Below are 15,607 nucleotides of genomic sequence, written 5' to 3' on the forward strand. Positions count from 1 at the left end.
ACTGGAGAAATTTGTAGACAGGTATGTGAAACATTCTATAACTGGATCAATGGGACCCTAACTCCTGATGCAAGTTAAGCCCTAACTTCCCAAACAGTTATGGGTTTATTTGTTTGTTTTTGAGAGAAAAAAGGTCAGAAATATATTGCCATGATAGAACTCGAAAAATAATTCCAAAATGTTGAAATTCATTAATTGAAGTAGAAAAATGTCTCAAATTCTAAGTCTAGTGTTTTATGTTGTACATATAATTTAGCTTTCATGAACAAAAAAGTAAAACCTAAATGAGCACAGAGAATGGAAAATAAGAAGTATTTTGAACACTATGTATGGCCTAAAGATTGTGTTTAGAGTGATTATGGTAATAAAACAAAGTTCTCTTATATGATTAAAAAAAATTTTTTTTTAAACACAGCCGCCAAATTCTAATTTATACTGGTGAACACCACATTATAAAACTGTTCATAGTTATTTTACAGTTAAACTATGTTATATTTATTCATAACTATATGCAATTAGATAAGTTAAAATTTTTCATGGTTCATATCTTCAGTATGTTGTATTGCTGGTAATCTGAAATTCTTTGGCAAATATATTTTTCAACAGTTACCAATCATTCGGCACTCAGTTGCTTAAGAGTAATTTCATAGTAGCAGTTTCTGCCCTCAAGTTGAGTAGAAATTGGTGCTGTGTGTGTGTGTGACTGTGTGTAAAGTGATGCTTCTCAGGGAGTTTGTTTTTTAATGTTAACATTAGGGTCTAAATCCCTTTAATAATTTTGCAGTTTTGTCAATCTCTTTAAGTGGTATGAGTTGACAGATTTAAGTGCCTGGGATCTATTGCCACCTAGTGTTATGTTGCTTTCAGTTACTTCAAAGCTGAGTATGTAAGGTTGGAACTGATTTGCCTCCTCCCAGGCCTGCCCCAGTGCCCCAGTTGTGTCTGCATTTCAAAAAGTCACCAGGTATTGTCAGTGGAAGGTTTTCACGTCTTTCTTTTTTAACACTGCCAATCTAGCATTCATACGCATTCTGTTGGAAGGAAACTTTAGGGCTTGAGTCAGCTTAATTGGCTCACTATATACTATCATTGGGCAAGTTATTTAAGCTCTGTGGGCTTCAGTTTCCTCATAGGTAGAAATAGTAATGTCTATTTCATGGATTTTTTTTTTATTAAATGAATTAATATATTTAAAATGCTTATGACAATATTTGACATGTGAAAATATTAAATAATGTTAATTATTATCACATACCTTAAATCATGTTTGAGTCCTTAATAGGAATACAAGTGTTGAAACAGTCTATATTACTTATTTCGTGGTCAGAAGGCAGAAGTTGGGTTCCTTATGACAACTTGGGCTGATTGTTTTGAAAGGTCTATTCTGGATTTAAATGTCCTTTGCAAATAATTTCACCAAGTCCATGTAGCTTATCTTGGTATGTCTTTTAACTCTTTTAGAGCCAAGAAGAACATTAAAAATCATTTGACTTGTTTTTAAGTACTATTATGTTGCTTCCTTAACTCTTCCGGCAACTTTCTGGCTGAAAGCCTGTCTCAAAAAGTTCATTTTATCTGGACGCATTCTTCAGCTGCTGTAATCAAACATAATTTAGCCATCTTGTCATTGGTAAAGGGCTCTCCTTGCTTGGCTGACAAGCTGCTTGGAAACTTTAGTTACAGCCTCATTGTAATTTTTCAGGTTAAGAAAGTGTTCTGAGACATTTCACTTAAAATATTCTAACTCTTCTGGCTGTTGCTTTCCCATGTTGGGAATGTTATGAAAGTGCTCAGTCTGGTAATGTCAACATATATTGTATTCTTTTAGCACAGCCAAAGTGCCACTGTGATATAGACATAGTGCTTTGCAATCTGATGACAAAATAATTCACCCACAGCAAGTATAATATTCAAAATTCATTTTTTTCACATGATATGCACTGGTACTAAAAATACATACAATTCATGGTACCACCATACATGTGGCAATCAAAGTATGTCACCCTGAAACCACATCACTGCAATTTGTAGTGCATGAGCAGCACTAAGCAATGAGAGGTCCACATATGGTCTCTACCACAACTCTTGCAGCACAAATGCAGCAAATAGGCAATATGTAAAATGTGGCTGTGTTCCAATAAACCTTTGACACTGAAATTTGCATTTCAACATTGGCCTCAGGATATCAATGTAGTTAGGTTTGGGACATGCGATTATTTCTGCCCCCACACTAACACTTCCGGGTTAAGGAGAGCAGCAATCTGCAACAGTCATCACCTAGAAGAGTTGTTGTTTCCCAACACGTTATGTCTTTGAACAAGAAATATATACAGTGAGACTTTGGAATTCATATTAGCACAGCCTATCCTAATTTTCCAAGCCTCAGTCATAGTGAACAGTTGCTTTGGGTAAGGCCACTGTCTTCCAAATGTTGATAGGAAGCCTCATTTTGCAATGTGTCAAGCATTTAATCACTTGCCATCCCAGCTTATGGCTTGTGAAACGTCTGGATCCAACTGAACCTTTGTGGATTTCATTTTGCCTTTACAGCTTTTGTTCTGATTATATATTATAGGCATATGTATATATTTTTTATTAACAGCAACGCGTTCTTATGTTTCCACATTAGTTTGGTATTTTATCTTCCATTAAAAATGCATTTTTATGTAGTTGTGGTCACACTGCAGTTTGAATTATACTTTTTCTCATTTTCTCCATATTACTACCAACATTTCATATTTTATTAAACAGGCTTCCACTCAATTCCAGCCTTATTTTTAATCCTATAAAATCTGAAAATCAAACCCACACCACCCCAATGTATTTTCTTCTAAAGATCCAAATCTAGTCCACAGAACAATATTCTTTATAATCACTTCAACTCTATATGCACAGCCATATGCTAAAGATGGGATTGGATCACCCCTTCCCAGCTCCAGTACATGAAAAAATACCTTACACATTAAGTACTGACAAATGGTACTATGCCTAAATGGGGTGGGTGGGTGACAGGCTGGGAAGGGGAAAATCTTCAGCGTATTTTACTAGACATACTGAATGTGTTTGAGTGCACCTGCCCCTTGGATGTAAAACAAGACAGACTGCTTTGATAAGTTTTTCTGATGCTGTCTCAAAACTTATCTGTTCCCAGAAGGAGAAACCAGAGGGACATCCAGATCTGCAAAGTTGAGAGACAATTCAAGAATGGAGGCAGTTCTGTTATTCACTCAACAAATACACATTGAACATATTCTATGTGACAGGTACTACTTTAGAGGTAAAATATGTGCTTTGTATATATTTAAAACCAATTGTTTCGCATTTTGTATCAGAACACCTAGCCTAGTATCATACTAAAGATTTAGCAAACATTGGATGAAAAATGTTTGTGGTAGTTTTTAATGCATCTGGATTAGTTAATACAGAAGCACATTTCAAGGGCATCGGAAAGTTAATAGTTGAGATGAAAACCTACCATGTTACTTTAAGACACCCAGAACCACTTGCATATGAAGAAATTGTAGAAAAAGTTTATTCAATGGTCACTGTTTGAATCATTAAATACAATTCCACACTGATGATACTGATACAAAATGGTAGTTATGAATCCATGCTAGCCTACCAAAAACTAATTTAACATTAGTAAAACGATCATATACATGTATGAATCTTTATTAATTCTTGAACTGCTCTGTCACTCTCCATGATTTAACTTCCAGTTTCAACCACCTGAAGTCTAAAATACCCTTAGAGGTTAAATGTTCATGGCCTAACACAGAGAACCATGTAGACAGTCAAGCAAGACTGTTTTCTTTATTTGATATCAACAAAAACTACAGTTTAGTACTTGACCCTTACCCAAGCAGAGTAACCAAACACAGCTATGAAACCTGAAAAGCAAACTAGAAGAGACTGGGACCTAGAGGCAGCATGAGCCCAGTTGCCAGGTGGTATGCACACCTGTATTTCAGCTGGGGGCAAGCCAAAATTATTGCTTTCCTAATTTAAACCAACAGTGTTTCTTCTCATATTCTTGTAAATAGTTGTAGTCCATTGTATCTAGTTAAATACAAAAAAAGCCCTCATAATAAAATGACATTTTCCAAAAGTATTATATACATATCACATTCAGAATCACTGATCGCTTTTTCTTCGTTTTTTCCTTGAACGTTTAGGTATTTTAGTCTCTGGTGTTTCTTCTTTTATGCCAGATGAGGGCTGTTTGAAAATGATTTCGTTATCTTTATCATCATCATTCATTTCAGCCACTTCAGATTTTCGTTTCTCCAAAAATGTTGGTGTACAAACTGGTGTGGGGCCCTGGATTCAACAAAAGAGTACAACACATAAATGTGGGAAGATATGAGGAATGACTTCAATGACCCCCTAATATCTCCGCACTAATTTTACAAGTTGTGGTATGTTAGTTTAAACCTGTTTCCGCCTTTCCGTGATACAACTGCACATAATAAAGAGCTTAGGTGCTTATCAAACTTAGTATGAAAATTCCCAATTAATTAGAATATAATATACTCCATCAGAGTATGAGGTAGAAAACTCTAACCTTACATTTACAAAATCAGTGGCTTCCTTTCTCCTTACCCAGTCATTCTGCCTAAGAGGTAAAAACTGCAATAAACTCAAAATGATAACTTTTGCTAATAAGCACCTTATGTTTGCTAAACTCATAAGATTAAATTTGAAATTTTAACAAAGTGACAGTAGCAGAAACTACTTTTCCTCTTTTGAATTTTAATAACTGATTCTCAGAATATTGAAGACAATTTTACCTGGCTATCCACAGTCTTCACAGGAGTATCAGGGGTGACTGAAACCTCTTTTTTCTTCTTCTTAGGTAAAACCTTCAATAGATTTTAAGAGACCTCATCAGCCTGCATATTTATCAGCTATAGTAGTCTTGAATATATTTTCCCACTTATCTTTCGCTAATACCTGGCATGTAATATAATCAAGAAATCTTACCTGGCTATTTGTAGATTTCTGAGGATCGCTGTTTGAAGCACTGTTTTTTTTCTTTTTATGTAAAATCTTAAGTAAACATAAAGAAGTTATAAACTGCAGTCTCACATTTACATTTTTAAACTTACCATTAGATCATCACACATATTAATAAATCCTCCTAAACAATAGAGCATTTCAATTTAAAAAGCAAAATCCACAAATATTGTGATGTTAAAAAGGCAAAAATAGAAGAGGTTCCTAATTTGAGGAATGGGCAGAAAGCTGGAGCTGGCCTATAGAATCCTGTTTCAGTGTCCCAGCTCCTAAATGGTTTCTGACTACCAGTAAGACTGTGACATAATGTTTTTAAAAAACATACTGTTAAAAACTATGTTTGGGATTTGGGCAAAGAATTAACAACCCAGAACTGGGCCAAAGGAGGGTAACTCAGTTTTCTAGCTTCTGGGTAAGATTAAAAGACCTAATAAACTTAGGAATAGGTGCCATCTTACCAACAAATTAGCTTTTTGAAACTAGCCACACCTTAATGACCTCCATTCTTGTTTTGCAGAAAAAGACACATAGCTCTACTTACCATGAAAGAGGGAGGAAAGATTCAACAGGCAAGGATATTAAACTTAGATAAAGTCTGTGCTAATTCATTTACATGTAAGCAGGGTTGCTATCTTTCAATCCCTACTATTTAATTCACAGAGACGATATATACTGGTTAAAGCTGATATACACTTCAAGAATATTTCTAATTTAGAAGAACACCAAACAAAATTTAAAATAGAATGGCATAAAAAGGATGGTCAAATTATAGTCTTGATGTTTACTGACAGGGTAAATGAACCAAATATCATTTAATTCTGGTCAACAACATCTTCAACAGCAATCTACAAGCAATATGGTTTTTGGTTAAATAGTGGTTTAACTTAATAATTTAAAAACATCATGAAAATTGTGCATATCAGCTAATCCCTTTCTAGAATTTCCTATTCCATATAATGGAGATAATTATATCTGCTTTGACAAACTTTAAGAACCTATAATGCAATGTTTCAAATATTCGGTCAAACCCTAGTATGTGATAAACACCAAGCTAGATAGTTTATATATAAAGTGAGGTACAAAGCCCACCTGCAAGAAAAAAACACAAAAATATATTCAATAAAGGAATATTTACCAATGAAGGAAAATCATAATCAATTCCTTTCTTAGCTAATTTCTTCCTGAGTAACTTTTCTTTCTTTTTAAATCGCTCCTCCATCCGTAGCTTTTGAAGAATTGTTCGGTTCTGATTATATCGTTTCACTGCTGGGTATGATGGCTTCTTAAATGGAATATGCCACTCTCTAAAAAGTTCCTCATGTATTTTCTCAGGTGGCATAATATGACCTATATTTTAAAAAGGAAAAAGTTTCCAGCCAAGTGGAAAGGAGAAGACTTTAAGTTAACTTTATAATTTCCCCAGTGTTGTTCCTCACATCATAATCAAGATGATATGTCTCCTGTCTATAAGAAGCCTGAAGAATAAAGCAGGCACCCAAAAGAAAGTCATACAGTCAACAAGTACTTACTGATCACCTACTGTGCCAAGAACTGTTCTAGGAGCTAGGGATATATAAGTGAACAAGATGAGTAGTATAAAGGACGCTTGGTGGCCTCCAGCCTCTGGGGTTCCTGAAGCTAAAAGGATCCCTACTTAGACTGTGTGAACTGCTGTAGCAAAAGCTATCACTTTCCAGCTCTGGTCTTCGGGGCACCTCTCTGGGACTAAGGCAACATACTGCTTATCTGCATCTCTCTGCTTAAGGGCCTGTTTCTGACTGTGGGAGCACACTGGGTCTATAAGAAAGGCAAGCCCAAACTCCTGGAATCAACCCTCAACCAATAATGGACTGGGAGATGGTAGATACCCCAGTTCCCTTGCTGTCATTTGGAATAATTCTGTCTCCCAGTGTTACGCAGCAGGATACAGCCCAGTTGCCTAAGCAGTTAACTTGCTTACTAATACCCTTGATCGATGTCCTTCCGCTCTGTCTTACTTCTCCACTCCCTACTAGTATTTTCCTGGGATCACCTCCAAAATAAACTACTTTTGCTCAGAAAAAAAAAAAAAATATGGCTTATTTCATTGAGATCAGAGTTCAGAACTCCTTTATGCTATCTTTCAAAAGTAAGATACAACACAGCACTGATCCTACACTGTAGTCCTCTGACATATTTTAGGCCACCTACTCAGTCCATTTCTTCCTGGCAAGAGCCATGTTTTTAATGTGAGAAAATATCCATGACCTCAACAAGGTTACTGGAATTTTCTCACAGCAACAGAGATAGAGATGCTACTTGGACAGCCTCAACAGCTGTTTGAACTGATGTGTGTGACTTGGGAACCTGGGATTGGCACACTCCACAATGAACACGGTGAGGCCAGAAACTTAACTTGGCCTCCAAAGAGCACTGGGTTCCAGATTGGGATGTTGGGACAGTCAACAGCTCTACTCTCTGTATTATAAGGCCTCCAATAACCTAATGTCCCCTCATCTCTTGCTATTTTTCTCATATTCCCTCTAGCCAGGATCTCAATCTTCACTCCCTCACCCTGAACCTGAATTCACTCTTATTTAATCTTCAGATTTCAATCTAAATAATATTTCCTCAGGGATACCTTCTGCATCCCACCGAAGTGGATTAGCTACTCTTCATATGTACTCCTAAAGTAACATGTCCCAATTCCATTTCAGAATAAAAACAGCTCTCACCCTGGAAGATTTAAAAATTCAAATTGGAATCTGTCTGGAAAATGCACTTAAATTTGTGCACCATTCCTTAAAGAGACTCATCCCAGAGATGAAGTGGGATGTCTAGGCAGCTAAGCAATCTGTCCTTCAAACTGCAGCCACCCAGCAGCAGCAGGCGTCCAGGCGACCCTAAGGTAAGATAAGAGAACTTACACTTCAAGAGTCTTTCACCAAAAAGGTAGTTGTTCATTGTTTCAGCAACTATCTTGGCAACATCTTCAGATTCAAACTCTACGAAGGCATAGCCTCGGCTATTTCCAGTCTGCAATTAAAAAACCCACCACAAAAACTAAAACAATTAAACTTTAATGCATCATTAAACTCCTAAAATGCCATTAATTCAAATAATGTACACTAGCCTCATTACTGAATAACATTATATATAGTACCTTTAATTCCACTCTCAACTCACAAAATGTGGGGACTGTTGTGGGAAAAGAAAAAATCAAAAGTAGCTTGAAGATGCCACAGATTTTGAGGTATTCCTGGGATTCTGATTACATGAATCAGAATTTTGTTAAAAAAAAAATTTATATTAGTTTTGGGTATATAGTACATTGGTTAGACATTTATATAGAATACATTTCTACAGCTGGAATTTATTCAACAGCCAGCAACACACCACTATATACGGAAATCTGCTGGGTCCTACAGTCCTTTATTCGTTATCCATCTCATGGTCAGTCATATTGTTCATGTGGTAACAATACCCAGGAGACAGTAAGATGCTTCACAAGAGATGCAGATAATATAATTCCCATTTTATATGTAATAACTGAAAAGGAGTTTCTTTTCAGTCCCCCTCAATGTCTTTAACCTAATCAATAAACTATTGCATTCATTTGCACATTTACCTGTGACTGGTCACCTAACTGGGGGCAAAGGAATAGTGCCAACATTTCTCTAAAAAGCTACCCTGGGTTCCTGACTTCCACACAACATAAAGTGGATTTTCTCACCGATCTTACTAATAAGAGTTTTAGAGTCCAAATACCTAGGTTTGGATCCTGGCTCTGACACTTACTTGGGTAAGTAATGTTTAAGCCTCAGTTTTTCATTCTATAAAATGGAGGATAAAATAACAACTCTCATAGGGTTGTTATGAAGATATGAAGTAATCCATGAGTGCCCCACATGATGTCTGTCAAGTACTCAATAACTGTTACTGTAGAGTGGCAGAACATACCAACCCACAAACATGCTACTTTGGCATAAGGATTACTCTGCGTTGAAGGTAAATGAAAAGTAGTTAAAAGCTCTGTCCTCCCCCTACTTGCCTAAAAGCAGAACATACACTTTCAAATGTGTTTTCTCTCCTCTCTACCAGAAAAACAAAAGTTAGAGAAATCTACATAATACACTTTATGAACTAGTTTATTTTTTAGTTTCCCAAGTATTTGCTTCTGTACAATTTACAGCCCTAGAAACTCGAAGCCCTTGTCCTGTCACTTTCCAAAAATTTATTGTTCCTTTGCTTAGAAGCTACATAGGCCCACGTTCTAACTAACTCTTAGAGTTATTCATTTGAGTGCTCCCATGTGTAAACATACTTCTGTCTGCTTGTTAATCTGTCTTTAGTCAGTCCAATTTACAGGGTCCCATCCAGGAACCTTGTAGGGTAGTAGAAAGAGAATTTTTCCTCCTTTACGGTTCCAATTATTAGGGACAATAACTAGAAATAGTTTAGAATCTGGTATTATACAACATATTTTAGGATATAATTAAAAATTGGTGATGTGATTCTGGACATAAGAAACCACTTAAAAAGGTTCAGGGCTTAACAGAGGAGGAGCCAGGGGGCTCATATCTAGGACCAGCTGTGCTACCAACTAGCAACCTGGACACACCCACAACTCTAAGTCTCAGCTGTTATTTGCAAGAGAGGATTTTGATAAAAATTTAAATGTCTGACTTTTTTTTTTTTATAATCCCAATTCTCAATAGGGAAGGGAAAAATGGCAGAGTGAAAGAGACTCTATGAAATCTAACTTAACACACCAAATTGTAAACTGACATAAACCTTTTAAAAAGTGACTTGAAAATATAGATTGAGTCTAAAAGAATAAAAACAATCTTAAAATGACAAATTTTAGTGCATCTCTTAAAGGAGCAGGCTTCTTATAAGACGAATGGCTTGAACTCTTTAAAAAAGCCAATGTCAAGAAAAACAAAATTAAGCAAAATAGGGCAAGGAGACTATTCTAGATAGGCTGAAAAGCTATACCAAAAGCAATCTATGAACCTTGACTGAATTCCAGAACGGGTAGCTACATACATTTTCTGACTATTGGGGATATGTGAAGATGGAGAGTATATGCTAGACTATTATATTGTGGATATGTATGAGAATGTCTTGATTCCTAGTAGATTTACAATGAAGTACTTAGCGTTAAAGTATTACAACCACTACTTTCTTCAAAATTTAATGCCTGTGGTTTTATGACAATTAGCAGATTATCCTATCCCTTCATTTACTAAATCAAATATAAAATTTAACTTTGATCTGTTGTAATTCATATGGGAAAATGTGGAAAAACTATATACTCCCCCCCCGCCCCCGAGATTCCAACAATGAAAGATCTCTATGGCTACAACCAATAAAAATGTATGTGTTCAGGAAGAAAATGAGTGGGCCACTCTATTACTGAAACAAACCACATGGACTTTTTAAAATTAGAACGCAGAAATGCTATAACAACGCACATATATAGTGTTTACTGAGTATCAGGCATTGTTCCAAAAATCTTACATTCATTATTTCATTTAATCTTTGATTAGACACTCTTAGGAGGTTGGTGCTATTTTATACTTATATGACTCTAATCTCTGTATTCCATCTTTCCTTTCTTCATTCCTTCCTCCCTCCCAACCTTCCTTTACTTTTTATTTTTTTTTTAGGCGAGGCAACCCTTGGTTGACCTCGCAAATTTCAAGGACCTTGTCAGTTTATAATCTCTGATTTTTTATTTTTTACACCTACAGCACCTGCTCTTCCTAAGTGGTCTCCCATCCAAGTACTAACCAGGCCCGACCCTGCTTAGCTTCTGAGATCAGACGGGATTGGGTTTGTTCAGGGTGGCATGGCCATAGAGCAGTGGTGTCTGTATTCTAAACTACTCACCATACATATACTTTTGCTATGATAGAGATGTCTAGACTAAAGGCTAACTAATACAAAATATATGAATCTGCTCAAATTGAAGTTCATATACATGTGTCTTACTAACCACAGGATAAATGATTCATTCACCAAAATTGTTAGTTTAATTTGAGAATTTGGGGCAACTACTTCCTTTAATAGTAAAACAAACATTTATAGTAACACTGATTTTGTTTTTGTGGTTGTTTCTGGTTCTAAACCTCACTCACCTCCCCCTCTCTGGTGTGAAGGATAAGCAATAACACAGGAACATGCTCCCTAAACTATTGTGGATGATATACTTAAAAATAAATAAATAAATAAAACCTACCTACTTCAATACAAAAATCTTACCCTTTTACTTCTAGACAGTCTGAATCTTGTAACAGTGCCAAACTGAGAGAAATATGCTCGGATCTGGGTTTCATAAAGTGCTGGAGGTAGGTGACCCACATAGATTACTCCACGAGTAAGTTTTTCTTTTTCTTGCTTCTTTTGCTGAAGACATAAAAACCATGTAAATATTTTAGTAAAGAAAAAAAAAATCACATTATAACAAAACTTGCAAAACCCCTAGATCTCAGTCCAAGACAAGAAATGAAAAACCTACCCTGTGTTTTTACTTACCTAAGCAGTAACTAAAGAGTTAGCTATTTAATACCTTTCTCCCACGAGGACATTGGTTAAGTAGATTGTCTTCCAAGCCCACCCAGCACAATATAAGTGCTCAATAACTAACCGTAGAATCAATGGTTAAGTAAGTAAATTTTCCAAACATTTCAAATCTTTCGGCTGGAGAATTCCACATAAATGTATCCTTCAATTATGTATGCAGATCACCGTTTTCTCGTACCCATCCAATCGAACAATTTCCAGACAACTATTAACCTTCGGCAAGCTGACTAACCTTGCGGCATCTCAGTTATCATGCCCTTGCCTTTTGTAACAAGAACTTACGTGTATTTTATGCTAAAAACCAAGGCAAATATAACTTGATGTCAGGGGCCCTATTCAGTAAATGGAACTTGGCAAATACTGTCTTTTAAGAACCTCCAAACCAACCGGACAAACCTCCAGAATTCCAGGGCAATGCGGAAACGTGACTGCTCTAGATGGTGCTAACTTGCGGTATGACAGGGCCATCCCCAAGCCAGCCCTTTTTTTCTTGCGTTATACTCCTTAGCTCTACAAGAGGTTCCTAAGGCCTACACGGCCAAACCCGTCATTTCCCGATCAGCATAAACTTCCTACGGGGAAGCCTCGGCCTCCAAGCTCGTGAGGTCGGAAGCCAAACGGGGAGAGCCTGGAGGTAGCAGAAGCGTGAGGAGGGCGAGGCGAGCCCGGAAAGGGAACCGCACAGGATACCGCGCGGTCCCGGAGACTCAGACTTCGCGGTAGGTCTGCGGCAGCCGCTCACCTTGGTTGCTCGCCGACGAACCTGGGCCACCTCCTTTTGAAACTTGGCCTCCTCCTGAGGGTTCAGGGACAAGAGCGGCTTGGCAGGGCCTGCAAAGACCGCCATGCCAAAAGCTTTCGAGCCGACGACCTCCACGAGGTAACCCTGGAAATGACGATCGCGCAGCTCCTCCAAACCGGAAGTGGAGACTGGCGAGGTGCGCAGAGACATGGGGCGGAGTCGAGTCCAGGGCAGGGCGGGGCGGAGTCCGGGGGCGGGGCGGAGCCTGGAGTCCGGGCGACCTCTGCTGGCAAGCGCCAGTTGGCCTCTCTCTCGTACCTGCCACCTGTCTAAAGTGGTAGATGATAACTTACGTCTACTTTGCGGCCAGCCAATTTCAAGGGGTGAGGAGGTGGTTTTAAAAAAATAAATTATAAAATAATACCCATGATCTTGAGGTCTTGCTAACCATTCTTTAAGTCTTTACTTTTCTTCACTCACTTGTTTTGTGAGCCCTTACAGTACGTCGTTGTGCTCCTGTCCTTTAGGCAACTTCCAGACTGGGGAGAGGGCTGGATAAAGGACATTTAAGAATGGGATTGGTGCTATGGAGAGACTTAAGAGCCCTGTGGGCGAGAGGCATACTGGGTGACTAACGAGGGTGTCCTGGAGGAGCTGGAATTTGAGCTGAGACCTGAAGGCTGGAAGGAGCCGCGTTTGAAGACCTGGAAGCGCCCATGCAGGCATCCAGTACAGCGCGTGCAGTGTCCTTATCACTAGTGTCCTTATCACTGGAAAGAAGGAATCTGCCAGTGTGGTTTGAGTTCAGTGAATAAGGGGAGAGCTTGGAGGCAGGCTGGAGCTCCAGAGCTCCTCATGTCAAGGTTTAAAGCTTAGTTTTTCCTGTAAATACAAGGGGATGTGAGGGTTTTAAGCAAGGCTATGGCCGTTTATCCCTTTCAAATATTCATCTAGTAAGAGTGGAAAGTGGATTACAAAGGAAGCAGGGAGAGGGAAGCTGCAAGAATAGTCCAAGCAGAACTGCTCTGGGGCTAATGTCATCAAGTGTTCTGGAACCAGTGAGGGCTGAGTATGGCTGGTGCCCACGTGTATGTTTCGGAAGAGTGGAGGTAAGTCTGTAGGATAGAGTGGCATGGAGGCGGATTGTACTTTGAGGGCCAGCCTGCTTCCTCTGAAAGGCACTTGCCTCCCACACCTGCCATTGCCTCCTTCAGCTCAGATCAACTGTCACCTCTTAGGGCTAGCCTTCTGTGACTGTAGCTGAAGTCAGCTCTTTCTATTAAATGCTCTTTTACAACTGTTTTTATGAACAGGTTGGATTGTAAGGAGAGTGTAAGCTGAGAGCAATTTTATCCTTTCTCAGGACTGCACCTTTTCATGGGCTTTTTCTGGCTCCTCCTAGATGAAATCTTGAGAGAGTGCTCTTCAGATATCAGCAAGTAGAAGCATTTTCCAAGTGTTCAAAATCTAACATCAAATGTCTTCTTCCCCTGTTCAGATCTGTTTCAGGTGAGAAATACTCATGTAGGTGCTGGGAAAGTGGGTAATCTAATGCCTGATAACTCAACTTTTTGTAACACAAAGTTTTATAAGTTGGTACCTAATTCTTTACTTTCACAAGCATTGAAGGAAAGACTAGTTGAAATGTCCACAATAATCATTAAAAACAATTTTGAATGATAACTTATTGTTACATATGGCCATTATCTAGCAAGGAATTTAAGGTATTGAATGAAATTGCTATAAGAGAATGCCTTCCATTCCTCTATTTACCTTTTAACGAATATCTTAGCCTGAATCCTCAAGAAGACAAAGTCTAAAACAAAGATTAGGTACTAACATTTTATTTGGGTGGGTGGATGAATTTCAGGTCATTGAGAGAGTAAGGGACAAATGGAAGTAAGACAGCAAAGGCAGAAAGCAAATACAAGATGATGCATTATTACGCTGGTCACAGTATCACAAGAAACCTGGTTGGTTGCTCAGTTACATGGGACATTTCTGCATTTCTGGAGAGATTGCATGGAGCTGTTTCTTAGGACATCTGTTAGGAAGAGGAAGGACAAGGACTTTATCTGTGGGCTTGTAACAACTTCCTGCCTTTCTCTGGTCAAAGTTTGCCCCTTGCCTTTGGAGCGCTAACCTCACACACTTTCAGATTATGTACACAGCCCCTTTGGGAAGCTATTGGTGGAGCTAGAGCCTCTATGAATTAAGCGGGGGAGTTAGGACTGTGCTACAGCAGCTATAAGGAGTATGACGAAGGCAGTGCTGAAGCCTAACCTATGCCCCAGAGGAGGCTGAGGCACCAGTGGAATTAATTAATGCAGTGAAGATGTTGGGTGGGACTTTCCCCTGAGAGTTTTCTAGGGTCCACATTGCCTCTTATAAAAAGTAATGAGGGAAGTCTCCTCTGGAGATAATTACTGTGAATTTAATTTCCCAGCAATTCAACCATCTATCTATCTATGACTAGAATGTTCACCTACAGGTACATGAACTAATTGGTAAAAGAAAGAACATAGCCGTATTCATCTCATCTAGAGACCACTTCCATTAAAACTTTACTTTGCTTTTGTAATATTTATAAAATGTATAATTCATTTGTCATTTTAATCAACTGTGTACTACTGTTGAATAATCTAGAAGGAATGTCAACATCTAGCTCCTTATAATATGAAATTTACATTTTAATTTTTATTAATTTTTATAGGGAATAATGATGGATAATCAAAAGATTTAAACAATAAATATTTTTATGTTAGGTTAAAATTCTTGTGGGAGAAGTGGAATGGAAATAGTTGATTAAAAAAAGGCTTTATAAAAAAGGGCTTTATAAAACAGTATGAATGTTTCTCAAAAAATTAAACATTGTATTACATATGACTCAACAGTTCCACTTCTGGTTACATACACAAAAGAACTGAAAACAAGAGCTCAGGCAGGTATTTGTATACCCACGTTCATAGCAGCATTATTCATAATAGCTAAAAGGTGGAAACCCAAATGTCCATTGACAGATGAATAGATAAAGAAAATGTAGTATATACATAAAATGGAACATTATTCAGCCATTAAAAAGAATGAAATTCTGACACATGGTACAATATGGATGAACCTTGAGGTTATTAATATGCTCAAATAAGTAAGTCACGAAAAGACAATTGTATGACTCCACTTCTGTGAGGGATTTGAGTAGCCAAATTCATTGAGACAGAACGTAGTCTTCTACACAAATTATTGCTAATCCTTGTAACATTTAGAGCTAGAGATTACGAATTC

General features: G+C 37.8%; 1 protein-coding gene and 1 pseudogene across 1 annotated transcript; both read right to left on the reverse strand.

Annotated features, from left to right (window-relative positions):
- Positions 1-3,508: 3,508 nt before the first annotated feature.
- NIFK (nucleolar protein interacting with the FHA domain of MKI67) lies at positions 3,509-12,509 on the reverse strand. Its single transcript, XM_016154625.2, has 7 exons — positions 12,326-12,509; positions 11,263-11,406; positions 7,923-8,031; positions 6,152-6,363; positions 4,984-5,049; positions 4,791-4,862; positions 3,509-4,320 (listed from the first exon to the last, which is right to left on the reverse strand). Exons 1-7 carry the CDS (start codon positions 12,428-12,430, stop codon positions 4,135-4,137), a joined length of 894 nt encoding a protein of 297 aa, XP_016010111.2. The 5' UTR covers positions 12,431-12,509; the 3' UTR covers positions 3,509-4,134.
- On the reverse strand, positions 10,743-10,861 carry LOC118614552 (annotated as a pseudogene).
- Positions 12,510-15,607: the final 3,098 nt, after the last annotated feature.

The sequence above is a fragment of the Rousettus aegyptiacus genome, unplaced genomic scaffold (genome assembly GCF_014176215.1).
Source record: "Rousettus aegyptiacus isolate mRouAeg1 unplaced genomic scaffold, mRouAeg1.p scaffold_m13_p_2, whole genome shotgun sequence".
NCBI lineage: Eukaryota > Metazoa > Chordata > Mammalia > Chiroptera > Pteropodidae > Rousettus > Rousettus aegyptiacus.